Source organism: Hipposideros armiger, unplaced genomic scaffold (genome assembly GCF_001890085.2).
Source record: "Hipposideros armiger isolate ML-2016 unplaced genomic scaffold, ASM189008v1 scaffold_87, whole genome shotgun sequence".
Lineage (NCBI taxonomy): Eukaryota > Metazoa > Chordata > Mammalia > Chiroptera > Hipposideridae > Hipposideros > Hipposideros armiger.
The window spans coordinates 1,272,681-1,289,765 of record NW_017731437.1 but is presented as its reverse complement, the minus strand read 5'-3'; the positions used below and the strand labels follow the sequence as shown (position 1 = coordinate 1,289,765).

At 47.4% G+C, this 17,085-nt stretch overlaps 1 protein-coding gene across 4 annotated transcripts in view; it reads left to right on the top strand.

The window, feature by feature from the left end:
* Positions 1–17,085, top strand: part of RNF157 (ring finger protein 157) — a 67,908-nt gene that overhangs the window by 37,789 nt on the left and 13,034 nt on the right. For 3 of the 4 annotated variants that reach the window (XM_019644457.1, XM_019644461.1, XM_019644460.1), the window contains exons 3-14: positions 3,397–3,485; positions 7,436–7,582; positions 8,039–8,156; positions 8,616–8,682; positions 8,970–9,013; positions 9,413–9,460; positions 11,578–11,649; positions 12,200–12,359; positions 12,496–12,608; positions 14,278–14,322; positions 14,423–14,664; positions 15,775–15,883. In XM_019644457.1, the coding sequence (XP_019500002.1) occupies positions 3,397–3,485; positions 7,436–7,582; positions 8,039–8,156; positions 8,616–8,682; positions 8,970–9,013; positions 9,413–9,460; positions 11,578–11,649; positions 12,200–12,359; positions 12,496–12,608; positions 14,278–14,322; positions 14,423–14,664; positions 15,775–15,883 (1,254 nt within the window). The remainder of the gene's footprint in view (positions 1–3,396; positions 3,486–7,435; positions 7,583–8,038; positions 8,157–8,615; positions 8,683–8,969; positions 9,014–9,412; positions 9,461–11,577; positions 11,650–12,199; positions 12,360–12,495; positions 12,609–14,277; positions 14,323–14,422; positions 14,665–15,774; positions 15,884–17,085) is intronic. The other variant, XM_019644459.1, reaches the window with a different exon arrangement.

Sequence of the window (17,085 nt, the reverse complement as noted above, 5' to 3'; positions counted from 1 at the left end):
CAGTGCAGTGATCAAGCCTCTTCCCCATCCATGATGCAAGACATGTGACCACCTGACACCCTACAAAATATTCACAACATTATCAATTACATTCCTGGAACTGTCCCCCATGTCCCCATGGCAACATTGCAGCTGTGTATTTATGCTGTCCAACCCCCTCCCTCTCTCCCTCATCCCCACCCCCCCAACCAACAGCCATCAGCTGCACCCCCACATCTCTGAGACCACCTCTAACCAACACATTTTCGATTTCCTCCTGCGTGTCAGGCTGCCCTCCAGGAGCTCACAACTTGGTGGGCGTGGTAGACACGTCTGTTGGTGTTGAGAACATGAAATAAGAGTGTATCTACACCGGAGATGGATGGTGGTGATGGTAGCCTGACACGTGAATGTACTTAATGCCACCGAACAGTGTGCTTAAAATGGTTATGGTGATACACTTCATGTCATGTGTATGTTACCCCAATTAAATAAAGGAAAAGGGAAACATATATCTGAAGAGCACAGCGTGATGCCTGGCACATAGCAGGTACTCAGTAGACGTCTTACTAAGTTAGGGAGTCAGTGGAGACAGGGAGACCAGCTAGAGTCTTTTCTCTCCCTGCCGCCCCGGCAGCTTGCCAGGAAACGGGAAGAAGCAGCCTCTGCCGTCTGTGCACAGCCCAGCACCAGGCCCGCTGACAGAGGAACCAAGCCTGCCAGGCACGCCCTGGCCTCTTGCCTCAAGCTCCATATGGGGCTATGGAATGCCTTCCCGTTTCTCAGACATCGTTCTGGAGTCAATAAACTCTTAACAGCCTTAAGAAAGATAGCTAAAGGCAGCTTCTAGAACCCCATTTCACTTTTCATAATGAAGACAGGCTGTAGGCCAAGGCGAATGGACAAAGAATGAAATTTGGTCCGCTCAGGGCCTTACGGACCGAACCTTTCGGGTCAGTACCTTTGAAAGAGAATTCAGGCTCGGGTAATATTCAAAATGAAAGATGAAGAACACAAGGTTTTCTGTTTGTTTGTTTTTCCCCCTTTTCTCCTTTTGCTTTTCTTTTTTGGAGGGTATGGAGGAGAAAGGGGAAAGAGTGACGGAAGAACTCATCTTTTTTTTTTTTTTTAACTCAAGTAGGAGTTATGGCTGACTCCCAAGTACCTACGCAAATGAATATGATTAACTTTGCTACTCCAGAAAAAAATTTTAATCCCAAAGTCATTTATTTTGGCTTTAGAATAGACTAGCATTTGTGTCGGATTTTCTTGCCTAATTACTTTTTGCTTAAGCTTGTTTTAAAATTGTTTTAAATTCCTTTAGTGTGACAGCCTAGGAAAGTGGGGGGTGGAGAAATGGAGCACTGATGGGATTTGAACCAGGATTTCAGCCTTCCTGGGTAAAAGCCTCTTGATATGCTGCTAGTAGGAGAGCAAAATCAAAATCAGCTTTCTGGAGAACAGCTTGGCAAAATTTACATTAAAAAGTCTTAGAAACATGCTTACGCTTTGATCCAGTAATCCCACTTCTAGGAATTTGTCCTAAGGAAGTAATCAAACAAGCATGTAGAAATGTAAGAACAAGGCTCTCACCACCACATTTGTATCAGCACAAAAAATAAAGTAAAACCAACTTAAAACACTGAATAGTATGGAATTGAATAAATGAAGTATGCTTCTATCTCTAACGTGTGTAATCATGTCAAATTCAAGACTTTAAAAACGTTTACCACGTCTTTCTAAATGAAAAAAGAAACTATAAAATAGTAAGTACAGTTTGAAACAGTGCATAGATACAGAGATGGGTGGGTGGGTAGGCAGATGGGTGCCTTTCTGGAAAGACGCTGCTGTGTTAACATTGGCATCACTGAGTGGTGAAATGATGGCTGCTTTTGTCCTTTCTTGCGTTTTTCAAGTTTTCTGCTTGAACGTGTTTTGCTTTGTAACTAGAAAAACCAGCTATCATATATTTTGAACGAATACATGTTAAATGTGCCAGTGAAAACATAAAATGTTGCTATGTCGTGGGTAACCTGAATGCACACCTGATCAGGTTGAATATATTTTCTTTTTTTTTTTTTTAAAGATTTTTATTGGGGGAATTGGGGGATGGGGAACAGACAAGCTGCTGTCCTTTTGTTCTTCAGTCTAGTTGTTTGAATGTATTTTCTTAAGTGTCACATTCACACACGTGAGTCATAAGCAATCATACTGAATCCGTAAAATGAGACATACTGTAGGTGAAATTGTTTTCCAAGTGAGAAAACAACACTGAGCAAAGATCTGTGAAGGCACAATCGAGTGTACCGTGAGCATCCAGTTTTCTGAAACCAGCACCAGGAGGCCGACTCTTCCCAGGTGCCACAGTTTTACAAAGCTACAAAGTCTAGCAGGTTTTTTGTGAATTATATGCAAAAAAATTTTATTACCCAAATAACATCAGAACAATACTGGGAACATTTTAAATCATTCTTAATCTTTTGAAAGCAATTTCCAGTTTAATTGATTACCACCGGGGCTGCCAAAAAAAAAAAAGTACACATTTTAAGATGTCATCTATGTTTTACCTTTCGAAGTTGAATTGAATTACAGTAGCAATGTGTAGTATGACATTCACTCAAAAGATGGCGTTCGTCAAATGAATGCTAGCGTCATTCACTGTGTTACAATTTTAATAGTTTTTTCCTTTCTTAAAATGTGTATACATTTCTTTGGCACCCTCTGTATTTTCCCTTTCATATCCCCTCACTATCATCAACTCAGAACTCAAATCCAGATGTCTACATGGGGAAAGGGAGAAAGTGTACGGTAAATGCTGGACAACCATAAATCTTTGATGATCCCTAAGGAGATCTTGGCTCACATTTGAAGATCTCTGCTCCATATGAGCAGCTGCAGGAAAAAATGTGTTCCACACGGACTGCAGGCCTCAGTTCTGTGTACGAGATGGGGTCCTCTCTTATTTGCAGCTCCTAAATTTCTAAGACACCATGTGGCTTCCCTGGAGGAAAACCCTGGCAGGCCTGGCTCCCTGTCGCCGAAGGTCAGATGGAAAAGCCTTTTGTGATTAGCTCGGCCACGGTGTGTCCCTTTGGTATGTGCAACTTCAGTAGGAGTTTTCATTAGTGACCCACATTTCGAATGCGGACTCAGATAAGCTTCGTATCATGGGAAAAGCAGATAAACCTTGCTCTTTGGACACCAAATCGAATCCCAGCTCTACCACCGGCTGTGACCTTGGGCAGGTTCACTTGACATGTCAGATCTCGGTGTCCTCACGTAGTTAGGAGCCTGGGGCCTGCCTGCCTCACCTCACAAGGCTGTTCTTTGTCACTCACAAGGCTGTTCTTTGTACCAGTGAGGGACAGTTGTTGGCCTTGATAAACACACTGCCTTACCCCACTTTCTTTCTGACAGTTTCCTTATGCTGCCCCACCTCCCCAAGAACCAGTGAAGACCCTGAGAAGCCTGATCAACATCCGAAAGGACACACTAAGACTCGTCAAGTAAGTCCCTGGGGGCTCCGCCACGTGCCTTCCTCCCTGCAGGGGCAGCCAGCTCCCCCAAGAGGCTCAGGGCCGGTTGTGCTGGCCCCAGAGCCTGGTCCTCGGGCCTCGGGCGGGGGACTGCTCCAGCCCCGAGAGCAGCAGCTCGTGAGTTAGAGCTCAAGGCCTCTAGTTCAGACTTCGCGTCTATGTTGGTGAAGAACTTTCACTTTCTGGGAAGCAGTCATTATCCCTACTTTATGAATTTGTTTCAAAAAGAGGAATGATTGAGGGGAAAAGTGAATTTTGCAGATAATCTCAACAAGCCTGTGTAACAATGGGATATTGGAACTTGGGGTATGAAATCCTTATTTATTGCTTCTATTTACTTTTTAATTCTTAATCTCATATGCCCTTCCTCTGAGGAACTCAAAGTGCTCTGGGCTGGTTGTTTAATCATCATCATCAGTATTAATTATCATTGATATGCCTTCTTTGTGCTGTCCCCGCGACAGTGTAATTTTTAGACTGATACTGCCCTCCAGATAGAGTCTGTCTACTTAGGCTCACTGCTTCCCTGGGAGACAGATTTGGTTTGGGCAAGTCAGAGGTCCCAATTTTTTCTGAATGAACAAGGAAGATGACTCAGACCATTTTATGCTTTATTAGGTCAGCGTTATTAGCATTAGGAAGTTTATTTCTCTCTGATAATTTTGTTTTAATATCATAGCTTTCTTGAGATATAATTGACAGATCATACAATTCACCCATTTAAAGCATATAATTCAGTGGTTTTGGGTAGATTCACAGACTTGTGCAATCATCACACTGCCATCTAAGTTTAGAACGTTTCATCACCCCCAAAAGACACCCCATACACATTAGCAGTTACTTCCTAAACCCCTCTTTCAGGCTTAAGCAACCACTAATCCATTTCTCTCTCTCTTAATTTTTGTATTTCATTTGTCCCTGAATTTTTTACTGCTTCCCCAGCTACTCTCCTGGCCCTGGGGTCAACTCTGGGGACCAGAGAGCCAGGCAAGTCCTCTTGCTACAGAACTGTCTGCAGCTGGGCGAATGGTCACCCTCTGAGGGAGACAGCATAGACTGAGGCTACTGAGGCCTCGGGAAACCCCCAGCGGTCAGCGACCATGTCCACTTCATATCTGCCATCACATATGGCCTGCTCATGTGTTTGATGAAGACAGGAGCATGTCCCTGAGCTGTTGGGAGGTTGTCCCCCACCCCGACGTGGCAGCCTGGCCACAGCACTAGAACAGCTGGGATGTGCTGACAGCCGGCATGGGAGGCCAAGCCCCAGCTCCACGGCGGCTTGCCCGAATAAGACTCTGAGCCGCAGGCTTTTCATGGGTAAAAAGTGGTAATACACGTTACCTTTCATGGCCGTTGTCAAAAGTAAACAAGATAATGGAAGGGAAAACCTGGTGTCCAATAAATGTACAGGCGAAAGGTGTTTTTGTTTTGTTTTTCTGAGAGTGTGGGAATGAATTCTGACTCTCGGGTTTCCAGGTAACGATGGAGGATTGAGCGTCTACTTTTGCTTCCTCTCAAAACCCTACTAAATAACGATAGTTTAAACAATGATTTTTTTAAAAGCACAAATCATGACAACTGGGAGAATGGGAAAGGAGCAGCCGCAACAAATTATAGAAGCTGGAAACAGATGGGGATGTTCAGTGACTCAGCAGATCCAGAAACCAGGAGCCTAAGCGAGCAGGAGGAAAAGCTGCGAGCCACCCGGCTTGCGCCGTGGTGCCCCAAAGGCTCAGGAACTGGGGGTGCCAGGTACCTCTGGGTGTCAGGGTGGAAGGCGAAAAGGAGGATGGCGGAAAGTCTGCTTGAGAAGTCAGATCCCCTGCCTTACACCACACAGCCAGGATAGCCCTGCCCACACCCTGGCAAAAGGCTAGCAGATGGTTCTCAACAGAATCCCTGGACTTGGGGGACCCAGGCACAGCCAAGGCTGGGCTCGTACCAAAAATGGGGGTTAAGTGAATGTAGGCGCACTGGCTGCTGAGCCCTGCAGCCTGCCCTCCACCCCCACCCCCTGAATGTCAGTAGCCAGGTCTTTGTCAGAAGACAGGAAAACCGTTCCCTGGGGAATTGGACCCACTCAGATGGGAGGACCAAAGAGACGGGCATTGGAGGTTCCTGCACAGACCCCAGGGGACGCCTAGCATCCCCAAGCCCCACTATGCACCCGGAGTTCCAATCATGGGCTTTAAATTTCTTAACTATGAGCAGGCAACCAAAGATGCTTAGATGTATAAGGAACGTCAGTGGAAAGACAGTGGAAAACAAACCAACAGGAAAAACAAAACAAAACACTAAGTGGAAACCAAAACTCTGCAGAGAGAGGAAAACTGCATCTCTAGCCTCAGAGACGTAGAGAAAGGAGGTGTTATCTTCTTGTTCCATGGACACAATGATACAAAGTGCGTAGGGAACGGAAAAGTTCTTAGGAATTAAAAAACATGGTAGTAGAAATGAAAAAGAAATCAATAGAATGTACGAAGAAAAGTTGAAATATTCTAGAAAGTGGAACAAAAAGGCAGAGTTATGGAAAATGGAAGAGGAAAGATACGAAGTCCAGAACAGCAGCTCAGAAGGTCCAACTAAAGATGCTAGAAAGAGAGAACAGAGCACAGGAGGCAGGAAACCTTCAGTGACGTGAAATTCGCGTTCTACATGGAAAGGACCGCCACGTGCCCGGCACCGTGGAGATTCCGTGTCAAAGGAAAAAGGAATCAGCCACTGGAGCGAAGGGCTTCTTGCTCCAAGAGCGCACCCTGGAAGCTGGAAGACAACACAGCACACTCTGAAATGGCTTTCTTAAAGTAGTTATAACCTACTTTATAGGTTCTTTACTCAGCCAGGTTTTCAAGGATGTGTGACTACAATAAAATCTCTTGAAAAGTTTACCCCCCCCCCAAAAAAAAACCACCTCTTCTCAGGAAGCTACGGGAAGTTATGCTCTGCCAAAATGGAAGTGTAACCCAAGAAGGAGGAAGCCAGGGGAGGCAGGAAACACAGGACTCCCCAGGAGAGAAGCAAAAGGGACTCACCAGGGTGACGGGGGAGGGAGATTCCGGCTGGCGCTGTGTGCCCATGAGGGGACCCAGGGTCCCGATGGAGCAGGTCAGGGGGCTCCGGAAGGGAGCGCCTCAAGAAGACAAAACACGCAAACATCCAGAGAGTGAGACGGCTAGCAGAGAGTTTGGGTTTGATTTAGTGATAAGGTACATAGAAAGCTAAGCAACTGGGGGAAAAAATGAGCACAAAGTCTTAAGAAAAACTTCTGCAGGAAAAGAACAATAATCAGAGATTCATCTGTGGCTAAGCTGTGAATAATGTTGATATTATCACAGTGCTATGGACACAAGTGTATTGAACTAACAAAGCTATGTTATAACTACCCTGCGGGGAGGGAAATACCTCTATGGGGCAGAATGGGGAAAGAGAAAAATCCTCATTTCCATAGTAGGAAGTCATGGATGATGCCTAAAGCTGAAAAATCAAGAAGTAGTAACCCGAGCATGTTATTGAGAAACACACAGGTGCGTGATCAGGTCGAAGTGATTTCCTCTGAAGTGGAGGAAAGGGGAAGGAGTGGGGCCTGCTGCTTTTGGTAATAAGCCTTGTGGAAACTATTTAAACTATGTAATTTGTAACTTTGATTACAACAAAAGCTAAAAGAAAAAAAAGTCTGGTAAATGCACAAGGATATTAATTGTAGAGCTGTGAAATATCAGAAACCACTAAATGCCCAACGGTAGCAGAAATGAATTCCCCTGCCATCATTCAGAAGGAAGATGGAGGCCGGAGTTTAGGGTCATGGAGACAAGTCCACAATATGTTCAGTAAAAAAAAAAAAAAGATAAAATATGCTGATTTGCTACCCGTTTCCCCCACCCCCCACCCCCCAATGCTGAGTCTTTGTGGTTTTCTAGATGCAGTGAGGAAGTGAAGACCCCTGGGGAAGAGGCCAGCAAAGCTAAAGTCCATTACAATGTGGAGTTCACCTTTGACACTGACGCCCGGGTGGCCATCACCATCTACTATCAGGCCACCGAGGAGTTCCAGAATGGAATTGCCAGGTAAGAACAAGAGACCAGGGAGGCCTTCCTTCCCGGATGGGTTAGGGTCTGTGCTCTATGCACGCACCTGTACAGGAAAACATTCTTTTTCTGCAAACAGGCCAGATCTAATTCCTGAATTTGGACCTTCTTCTACAGCACCCCACTTTTTCACCTTTTTGCTTTAAATTGTACCATCTTGGTGCAGTGGCAGATGGCAGCATAGCCCTTTAGATCATAATAATGCTGTTACGAAGCTATGAAGCTACCTTTTTGTGAATGTGTGGGTTGCAAAGATAAGTTTAATAGCATTACCAAGCAAAAGCAAAGGAAATAGATAATACAGGAGGTCTGGTCCTGTCTATTCTATTTCCCAGAGCCTGTTGATAATTGAGAACAGTCATGAGACGGAGGAAATGGTCAGATCCATCTGGCCTAGGTGCTAACTCTGCCTTTGCCTCCTACTTTGATCAACAGCTACATCCCCAAAGATAACAGCCTACAGTCGGAGACGGTGCACTACAAGCGAGGGGTGTGCCAGCAGTTCTGCCTGCCCTCCCACACTGTGGACCCCTCAGAGTGGGCTGAAGAGGAGGTGAGCTGCCTTTGGTGGAGGTGACGGACTGCTGGGAGAAAAAGGGCAGGGTCTGCACACAGACCCCGGTAGGCCTGGGAGCTGGTTAGGACCATGGCCAGCGGCAAAGGGACTGCCCAGGCATGCGAATGTCATGATCACCTTCAGCTGTGTAACGTCTTCATACCCTTAAAAGGATACATCTGACCTCATAATTTTCTGTTCCAAAGTAGCCTGTCAGCCTAGGCTATCATGAGAAGTCCATGTTCAAAGATAACCTGCAGGTTACAGGGCTGTACATCTCTTGAGATTTTAAAAAGAAACTGGTGGTTTTCACTCAAACAGACTTGGGTGGTTACGAGGTTGACAAAGGAGGAACAGAGCTGAGGTCCTGGACAACACCTCCCTTTCTGATGGATTACTGTGCCATTTAAACATGTTAAGTCCCTTTTTTGTTCTCTCTGTTTTCTTTCCCTTCAGCTTGGCTTCGATCTGGACCGAGAGGTTTACCCTTTGGTGGTCCATGCTGTGGTGGACGAAGGAGATGGTATGGTACCCTCTGTCTTCTTTTGCCATACACACTGCCCTTTGGTGGCACCAGGCCTGGTGGCAGCTGTGGCCCCGCAACACAGCTTTGTGGGTGTCAGCAGTCTCTAAATCCCCCTGCACTCGTGTTCCCGAGGTCCTCGGGCTGACGAGAACACCGCTGGGTTCTGTTGTGTGCCCCTCCCATGACAGCCCAGATGTCTCCCCAATTGCAAGGAATCAGGGAAGGTCAGTGGGCATCAAGGTGTATCGTCTGTTTTATTTTCCATCCATGTGCCTTTCTTTCAGAGTATTTTGGCCACTGCCACGTACTGCTGGGCACTTTTGAAAAGGTAAGTGAGTAGCCTTCTAAGGCCTCACTTTAGTATGTTTAACTGTCTTTCATGTGAGGACACGCGTAACCCTTGTTTGCTGGCTGCCTGAGCTCAGCAGAATGGGGCTGGCTTGGGGGGCTGGGAGGGAATTGGGGGAACGCCATACTGGGGGCAACCCTGGGGTCTGGCTCCAGCTCTGCCACCAACTTGCTGCATGGCCTTCAATCCCTGAGGCCTAGTTTCCTCCTCTTCAAAGGGAGAGGTCAGACCAGATGCTTGTAAGGCCTGCCAGCATTATGAGTCTGTGATCCCCCACTACGGGCGTCCGAGAGTACGCATCATTGGAAGAAGTAACAAAAGAACAGCAGTGCTTTACTGCCCTCCTTCCTTATCATAATTGTCACATTTTCATTCCAGCACACAGATGGGACTTTCTGTGTCAAGCCTCTCAAACAGAAACAAGTAGTGAGTATCTGAGGGCCAGAGAGACTGTTGGTGTCCTCGTTTGTTCATTCTCTCTCTCTCTCTCTCTCTCTCTCTCTCTCTCTCTCTCTCTCTCTCTCTCTCTCTCTCTCTCTCTCTCCCCTCTCTTTTGTCTCTCTCATTCTTTACTAAGCACTCTTCTTCCCCTCCCACTGTCTTTTTATAATCAAAGAAGAAAAGAAAGGGCGAACGTTTGTGTGTTAGGAACTACTTGGGTGGCCTGAAAGGAATACTGATTTTTAGTGTCATCATTGTTCCGGAATTGCTGGTGTTGAGGCAGCCATTCTCTGAGCAAAGGACTGGAGAAAGGAAAGGACAAGATTTGTCTCCTGACATTAGGTTTAGGGGGAACTCTTTTTATCTAAAGTGCCAGGCCTGAAACATTTCAGGCTACAGGATGAAGTGTTGGTGTCCAATTCAGGCCAATTAGAGCCCTCGGCTTAACTTACCCTACCATTGCTTTTCTAAAATTCAAAGTTTGCTGGCCACCTGCCCGCTTCCAGAATGATCGGCAAGTTATGCATATGTCTGCTAGAAGTCCTAACCCGCCTCTGTGTGAAGAGGAGAGGAGTCATGGAGGGTGAGGAGGGGAGAATGGTGCCAGTGGCTTGGCAGCTCCCCCACCCCGCGCCTGCCCACAGAAGGGTCGTAGATATCTGAAATCCTACATTCATTCTTTCAGGTTAAGTGCTCTCCCCTCTGAGAGAGGTCCATAGTAGTCAATGATACCTCAGTATAAATTTGTTGATAGCGTCCTTTCTAATATAATCACTAAGTTAAAACAGGTTTTAAGAGATGCAGATGAGGACACAGACCCTGGGCCCAAGATCGTGCCTGGAGAGGCCAGGCCTCGGGGAGCTGCCTCACGGGAGGCCTAGTTCTCCAGGAGGCCTGGAAGGGGAGGATGGCCGGTGTAGCTCAAGGAAAATGGTGTATCTGTCTTCCTGTTGCTAGACTGGCATTAGCAACAGACTTTGTCAAACAGGAGAGTGGGGTATGAACCAGTGACAGAGGAGGGGATCAGTGGGACAGAGGCCAGGCCCTAGAAGAGGAGTAGGGGCCTAAAGAAACAGCGGGAAGGCCAGCCTTGGCACTGACTGGCCCAGGCCAGTGGCAGTGGAGTTGGACATTGAAGTTGGGGTTTTAAGAAACAGGGCTAGGGCCGGCCAGGTGGCGCAGTTGTTAAGAGCGCAAGCTCTGAACAGCAGGGTCGCTGGTTTGAGTCCCACATGGGCCAGTGAGCTGTGCCCAAACTGAGCTGCCGCTGAGCTGCCAATGGGCAGCCGGATGGCTCAGCTGGTGAGAGCACGTGCTCCTAACAAGAAGGTTGCTGGTTCAACTCCTGCCTGGGATGGTGGGCTACGCCCCCTCCCCACAACTAGATTGAAAGCGGCGACTGGACTAGGAGCTGAGCTTGCGCCCTCCACAACTAAGACTGAAGGACAACAATTTGATTTAGAGCTGATGGATCCTGGAAAAACACAGTGTTCCCCTTTCCCCAATTCCCCAACACTGTTCCCTTCCCCAATTCCCCAATAAAATATTTTTTTAAAAAAAGAAAAGAAGCAAAGCCAGCCGGGGTGATTTGGCTGTGTGTTGGAGAAGGGTGCTCTGTGGCAGGTGAGGGGGCTCAGGTGGCCTCTCCTTCAAGATCTCGCTTCTACATTTTCCCCTTCCCCTTTTCCTTGCCCATTCCTTCTCCTTATTCTTTCTTTCTCTTTTCCGTCCCTTTATTTTTATAATATCTAAACATAACTTTTATTTCATAGCTAATGCTCATATTTTGATGCATAGTCCTCCATCTTTTTCTAATCTACACCTTTCTTACGTGTCTGTAATAGTGAAGGGCAGGACAGGTATTGTATCGATGAACTTTTATGTTCCCTGTTGGGTATAATGGTGGGCGAATTAAACATTTGATTTTCTTTCCCCTCTCAAAGAGAAAACATAAGTAAATAAAAGCATCCTTTCCTTGTCTAGGCCTTTGATTGTTTTCATTGTGAGCAAGTAGCCCTTGGTTACCAAGCGGGGGAGAGAGTTCCCACTCTCATCTTTCGGTAGAATCAGCCTGCCCTTGAACTTGTCTATTTGCTCTTCAGGTAGATGGGGTCAGCTACCTCCTTCAGGAGATCTATGGAATTGAAAACAAGTACAACACACAAGATTCCAAGGCAAGTTCTAGCCCAAATTCCGAGTGTCCTCTTCCCGGGTGGCAGAGTAAGAAATTCTCTGATGAAGCCCGGAGCTAGCAATGCCACGCGCCAAACCCTGGAACCAAACTCTCTCAGTTTGCTCCAAGAAGGGTATTTTCCTAGTTCTTACTTTAGATGATTAGACTTAAGTAACTTTGGCAAGGAAGAAAAAAATGGTCCGCTTTGGATTGGTCCTTCCGCAGAGCTCCGTCCCTTCCGCTTCCTGGCAGGGCTTTTCATGCCCTCTCCCTTCCCTGTGTGGTTTCCTAGGCCCCTCAGCTCAGACTGTCTGGGGTGGGGCAGAGGGCAGATCTGAGCCTCCTAGGATGAACTTGAGACAACACTCAGTTCCCAGAATAAGTGAAACTGAGTATGCGAATGCTCTTGGTAAACTATAAAGTCCAATGTACATGCGAGATTTTGTTCTTGTTCCTTGTCTCAGCACTTCAGGCAAATTGCCTCGTAAAGAAAGCCTGGGACATACTGTGTGTCTTGGTGTCGTTGGCTAAACTTCTGTCTCCCCGGCCAGGTAGCTGAGGACGAAGTCAGCGATAACAGTGCCGAGTGTGTGGTGTGTCTCTCGGACGTCCGGGACACCTTGATTCTGCCCTGTCGCCACCTCTGCCTGTGTAATACCTGTGCAGACACCCTGCGCTATCAGGCCAACAACTGCCCCATCTGCCGACTGCGTAAGACCCCAGCCTCAGGGCGAGTGGCGGGTGGGCCCTGCTGGGTCCAAACACTGGTGGACACTGGGAGGAATGGCCGCGGCTTCTGTCTGACTCCTGCACCAGGATGTCCCATCGCCTGTTTTCTTCTTCGCAGCCTTCCGGGCACTGCTTCAGATCCGAGCCATGAGGAAAAAATTGGGCCCCTTGTCCCCAACCAGCTTTAACCCCATCATCTCATCCCAGACGTCTGACTCGGAGGAGCATTCAGTAAGTTGGGCTGAGAACCATGACCCTGTGACACAAACACGACAGTTTCCCTGGCTGGCTTGGCTCACCTCTCCTTCTTTACGTGACTTTGCAGCAAGTCATTAAACCTTGGCCATGGAAGTAGCTAGGAAGCTGGCTGAGGCCACATTGCATTAAAACCCATCAATATTACAACGGGAGACTGGATGCTGACCATTAAAACCCCTTTTCCTTCTTGGGAACCCCACGTCCGGTTGACGTTCACCACGCCTAGAGCCCTTTGCTTGCAGTTTCACCCCAGGGGAGTCCCACTCGGACTGCCCCCAAACAGAAACAAGAGGGTGATTGTTTTGGATTTGAATACAATTTACTGTCTTTATCTGAATCCTCAAAGAAAGTAACGTTTTCTTTATCCAATTTCATGGCTTCATAGGAGCCGAGTAGATGAAGTAACTTGCCTCGGTTTCAGAGTGGCAGTAAGAGTGTGAGAGCCTCCACGCCTTGTGGTTTTAGACTAGCAGATACTGACTTTCTTTAGACTGACATACGAGTGGAAGAGATTTACTATTCAGTAAGATGAGTTAGCTATTTGAGGAGGACAAGTCAGTTTAGCACTTTACTCCTTACCAATAACAAATTCCAAAGGGAGTAACTAGTTAACTATATTTAAAATAAAGCAAACCAAACATAACATTAAAAACCTAAAATAAATTGTAGCTGACTCTTCAGTGGACTCTGGATGGGAGAAGGCTCTCTAAGCTTAAAGCAACGGAACACCACGAAAAAAGAATGTGCAGGTGTTGCCATGTAAAAATTTAAACTTCAGAAGTGTAAAAGAGGACCAAAAGCAAAAGGCAAAAAAACCAAATATTTAAAGGGAAAAAAAGTCTTCACAGCACTTACATCAGAGGAAAGGCTAATATTTTTTAATAGCTTGTGAATAAAGCAGTAGACAGATGTGCAAGGGATACAAAAAAATCTTCAGAAGAGCGCACATGGCTGGTGAACAGTCATCATTTTGTAAGTCAGTCAATTAAAAATCAACAACATGCACAGTAAAATGAGATTCCATTTTTCACCTTTCAAATTTAAAAACTTTTTAAAAGGTAACCCCTGCTGGCAGAATTAAATCGGTTTTCAGTACTGCTTTCACGAGTGTAACCAGAAAGATCATTGAAGAAACAGAAGAGCTGTGTTTATTGAGAGCCTTAAAAACATTTGTACCTGATAGTCTAAAGCCTAAGAACTTAATACCAAGAAAATAATCTGAAGAGATTTATGCAGAAGGATGTTCCTCAAAATGTTGTTCACAGTCGGAAATGCCAGACACAACTGCATCAGTGGGACAGTTAGAAAACGTACAATATCCATGAAAATGGGAAGGAAAATATTGATGTTCAGTGAAATGAGCAGGATATAGAATTGTTAGTCGCAGGTAGATTATAACTGAGTAAACAGTACAGAGAAAAATATTGGGAGAAAATACGCCAGAATGCTAATAGAAGTTATTACTTTGCATGATTTGATTACTAACTTTCCCCCCTTCTTTCTACTTTTATGTATTTCCCAAATTTCCTGTTATAATTTTCTATTGTAATCAGAAAAATAAACATTAGGGAGTTCACCTACAAGCAGACTCTAGGAATATGTAGCCCTTTGACGTTTTATCTTCCTTTGGCCTCTAATACAGAAGCTGTTTTTGACAGACTCCCCCACAACCCCCACCCCAGACCAGGTAAAAGGAAACATTTTTCCAGCGCCAAGTAAGAAACACAGTCATGCCATAAAAGGAAGAGCTTTTCATCACTTTTTCAACCTGTTTCTGATTCCCCTAGTCCTCCGAGAACATTCCGCCAGGCTATGAAGTCGTGTCGCTCCTGGAGGCCCTCAATGGGCCTCTCACCCCATCCCCAGCTGTCCCTCCACTCCGCGTGCTTGGAGATGGCCACCTCTCAGGAATGCTGCCTGCGTATGGCAGCGACGGCCATCTGCCCCCCGTCAGGACACTCTCCCCGCTGGACCGCCTGTCTGACTGCAGCAGCAGCCAAGGACTCAAGCTCAAAAGAAGCCTGTCCAAGTGAGTAGCCAGCACTCGGCCGTGTTGGCAGGGGGTGGGGGTGGGGGTGGGGGGTGCTTGCAGTCACTCCTCACCCCCTCGGGGCTGGCTCCCATCCTGGGTGCCCTGGGCAACGTGGACCCTCTGGGCCATCCTAGGAGCTCCTTGTTTCACTGAAGACCTGGGCTAACACTTGGGGGGAAGGTTATCCTATTCCTTAGGAGAGGGAAATTGGATCGCACATGGGTACCCAGGAGGCTCCAGACAGACAAATCTGTTATGCGGTCTGTGGGGGAGGAGAGGGGGTATAGGGCAGATGACAGCCCCTGGGGAGCCTCACTTCGTCTGAAGACTGAAGGAACCTCATGATGTGTATCTCTTAGGCATTTCAATCCAACTAGGCTCCAGTCATGATTAGCTTTCTGTGGCGAAGTAAAGGAGGGTATTTTTTTTTTAAGATTTTTTTTTTTATTGGCGAATTGAGGGATGGGAACAGCGCTGGGGAATTGGGGGAAGGGGAACAGACAAGTTGCTGTCCTTTTGTTCTTCAGTCTAGTTGTGGAGGACGTTGCTTCACTGGCCCAAGTTGGCACCATCATTGCGCTGTTCCCAGGCGAGGCAGATCAGTCGCCGGCTCCTGGACAGCCGCTCACACTGGCTGCCGGCTACACACAGTAGCTCATGGCAACCCACTGCAGCAGGGGCTGCAGCCTACGCTGTCGCTGGCGACTCATGGCAGCCCAGCTCCAGGTTGAGCTGTTGTTCAGCATCTTAGCTGTAGAGGGCAGTGTCACTGGCCCTCATATGTGGGATCCAAACCGGGGCCCTCTGGCGTTAAAGGAGGGTATTTTATAGATGAGAATATCGAGACCCTAAAAAGGTCAGTGGTTTTTTCCCAAGTTCAGACACAAGTTATTGAAGGAGCTAAAGAGAAAACTCAGGTTTTCTCTTTAAAGAGAAAACCCAGAAGAGGTCTCAGTCCCTCCCTGGTGCCCTTTCCCGCTTTCCTACTCCTTAAGATTTGGGGTTCCCTTCACTTCCCCTCGCAGTCCTCTTCTTCCTGAGAAGTCTGGTGAGTCACCTCCGTTCTCTAAATGGGTGTCACTTAGCTGCTCTCCTCGGTCGTTACAGGTCCCTGTCCCAGAACTCGTCTGTGCTGCACGAAGAAGGCGATGAGCGCTCTTGCAGCGAATCGGAGACGCCCCTCTCTCGGAGGCCATCAGCTCAGCAGCTTGGACAGGTATCCTGCACTGTCCTCCCTTTCTCGGATGTGGGACTCCAGGTGCTTGCCTCCTACCTGCCTGCCTCTTCGGGTCCATCTGCTGTCGTTCATTCATCAAACAGCTTTGGGACACTCTGAGACAGCCGCAAGCTTTCGCTGGATTCATTTGTTCAGCAGTGTATGGAGCCTGTGCTGTTTGCCGGGCACTGTTCCATATTTTGAGGACAGTGACCATGAGGACACTGCAGAGGTCCCTGCCCTCAGGGCACTGATATTCTTGAGAGTGGGGTAGCGGTGGACACAAAAGACAGTAGGTGAAAATGTGTATGTGTCAGACGGCACTGCGGGTGAGTGTGACAGGTGGGGGAGAACGGAGTGTGGAGGCCAGAGGTGGGCTTGCTATCTTAAAAAGCGGCCCATGCACAGAGAGCAAAGGAGGTGTGGGAGTGAGCTGTGCAGGTGCCTGAGGGAAGAGGCTTCTAGGCATAGAAACAGCAGGTGGAAAAGCCCCTAGTGGGGCGTGCTGGGAGGCCAGTGAGGTGGCTTGAACACCGCGGGGCTTCCTCCCACAGTCCTCTCACAGACTTTATTCAAGAGGTTCACTACGCCACTCTCAGCATGGCAGTGAGCCGGGTACCATGGGACATACAAAGACGACAGAGTGGTTCCTGTCCTTACGAGCTCGTGGTCTGGCTGGGGCTAGGACATGTGCTGTACCTGGCACTCAGTTGTCGCTCAGTTAAGTGTTTGTTGAATGAATGAATGAATGAATGAATGAATGAATGAATTTGATGAGAAAACAAGTGCGCCCAAAACAGGGACAACACAGTGCTGTGGTGGAGGCGTGAAAGATTATATTGCATGGAAGAAGCCAGAACAGGTGTGAGGGAGGGGTAGCATTTCAGCTGATCTTGAAATTCTTTTTTTTTTCACTGGGGAATTGGGGAAGGGGAACAGCCAAATTGTTGTTCTTCAACCTTAGTTGTGGAGGGTACAGCTAGCTAAGCTCCAAGTCCAGTTGCCATCCAGCCGCCCGTGGGCAGCTCAGGGCAGCTCAGCTCAAGGTGCCATGTTCAATCTTAGTTGTGGGTGGGCGTATCCCACCATCCCATGCGGGAGTCGAACCAGAAACCTTGTTAGGAGCATGTGCTCTCACCAGCTGGGGCATTCTGCCACCTGTTGGCAGCTCAGCTCAGGCGCAGCTCACTGGGCCATGTGAG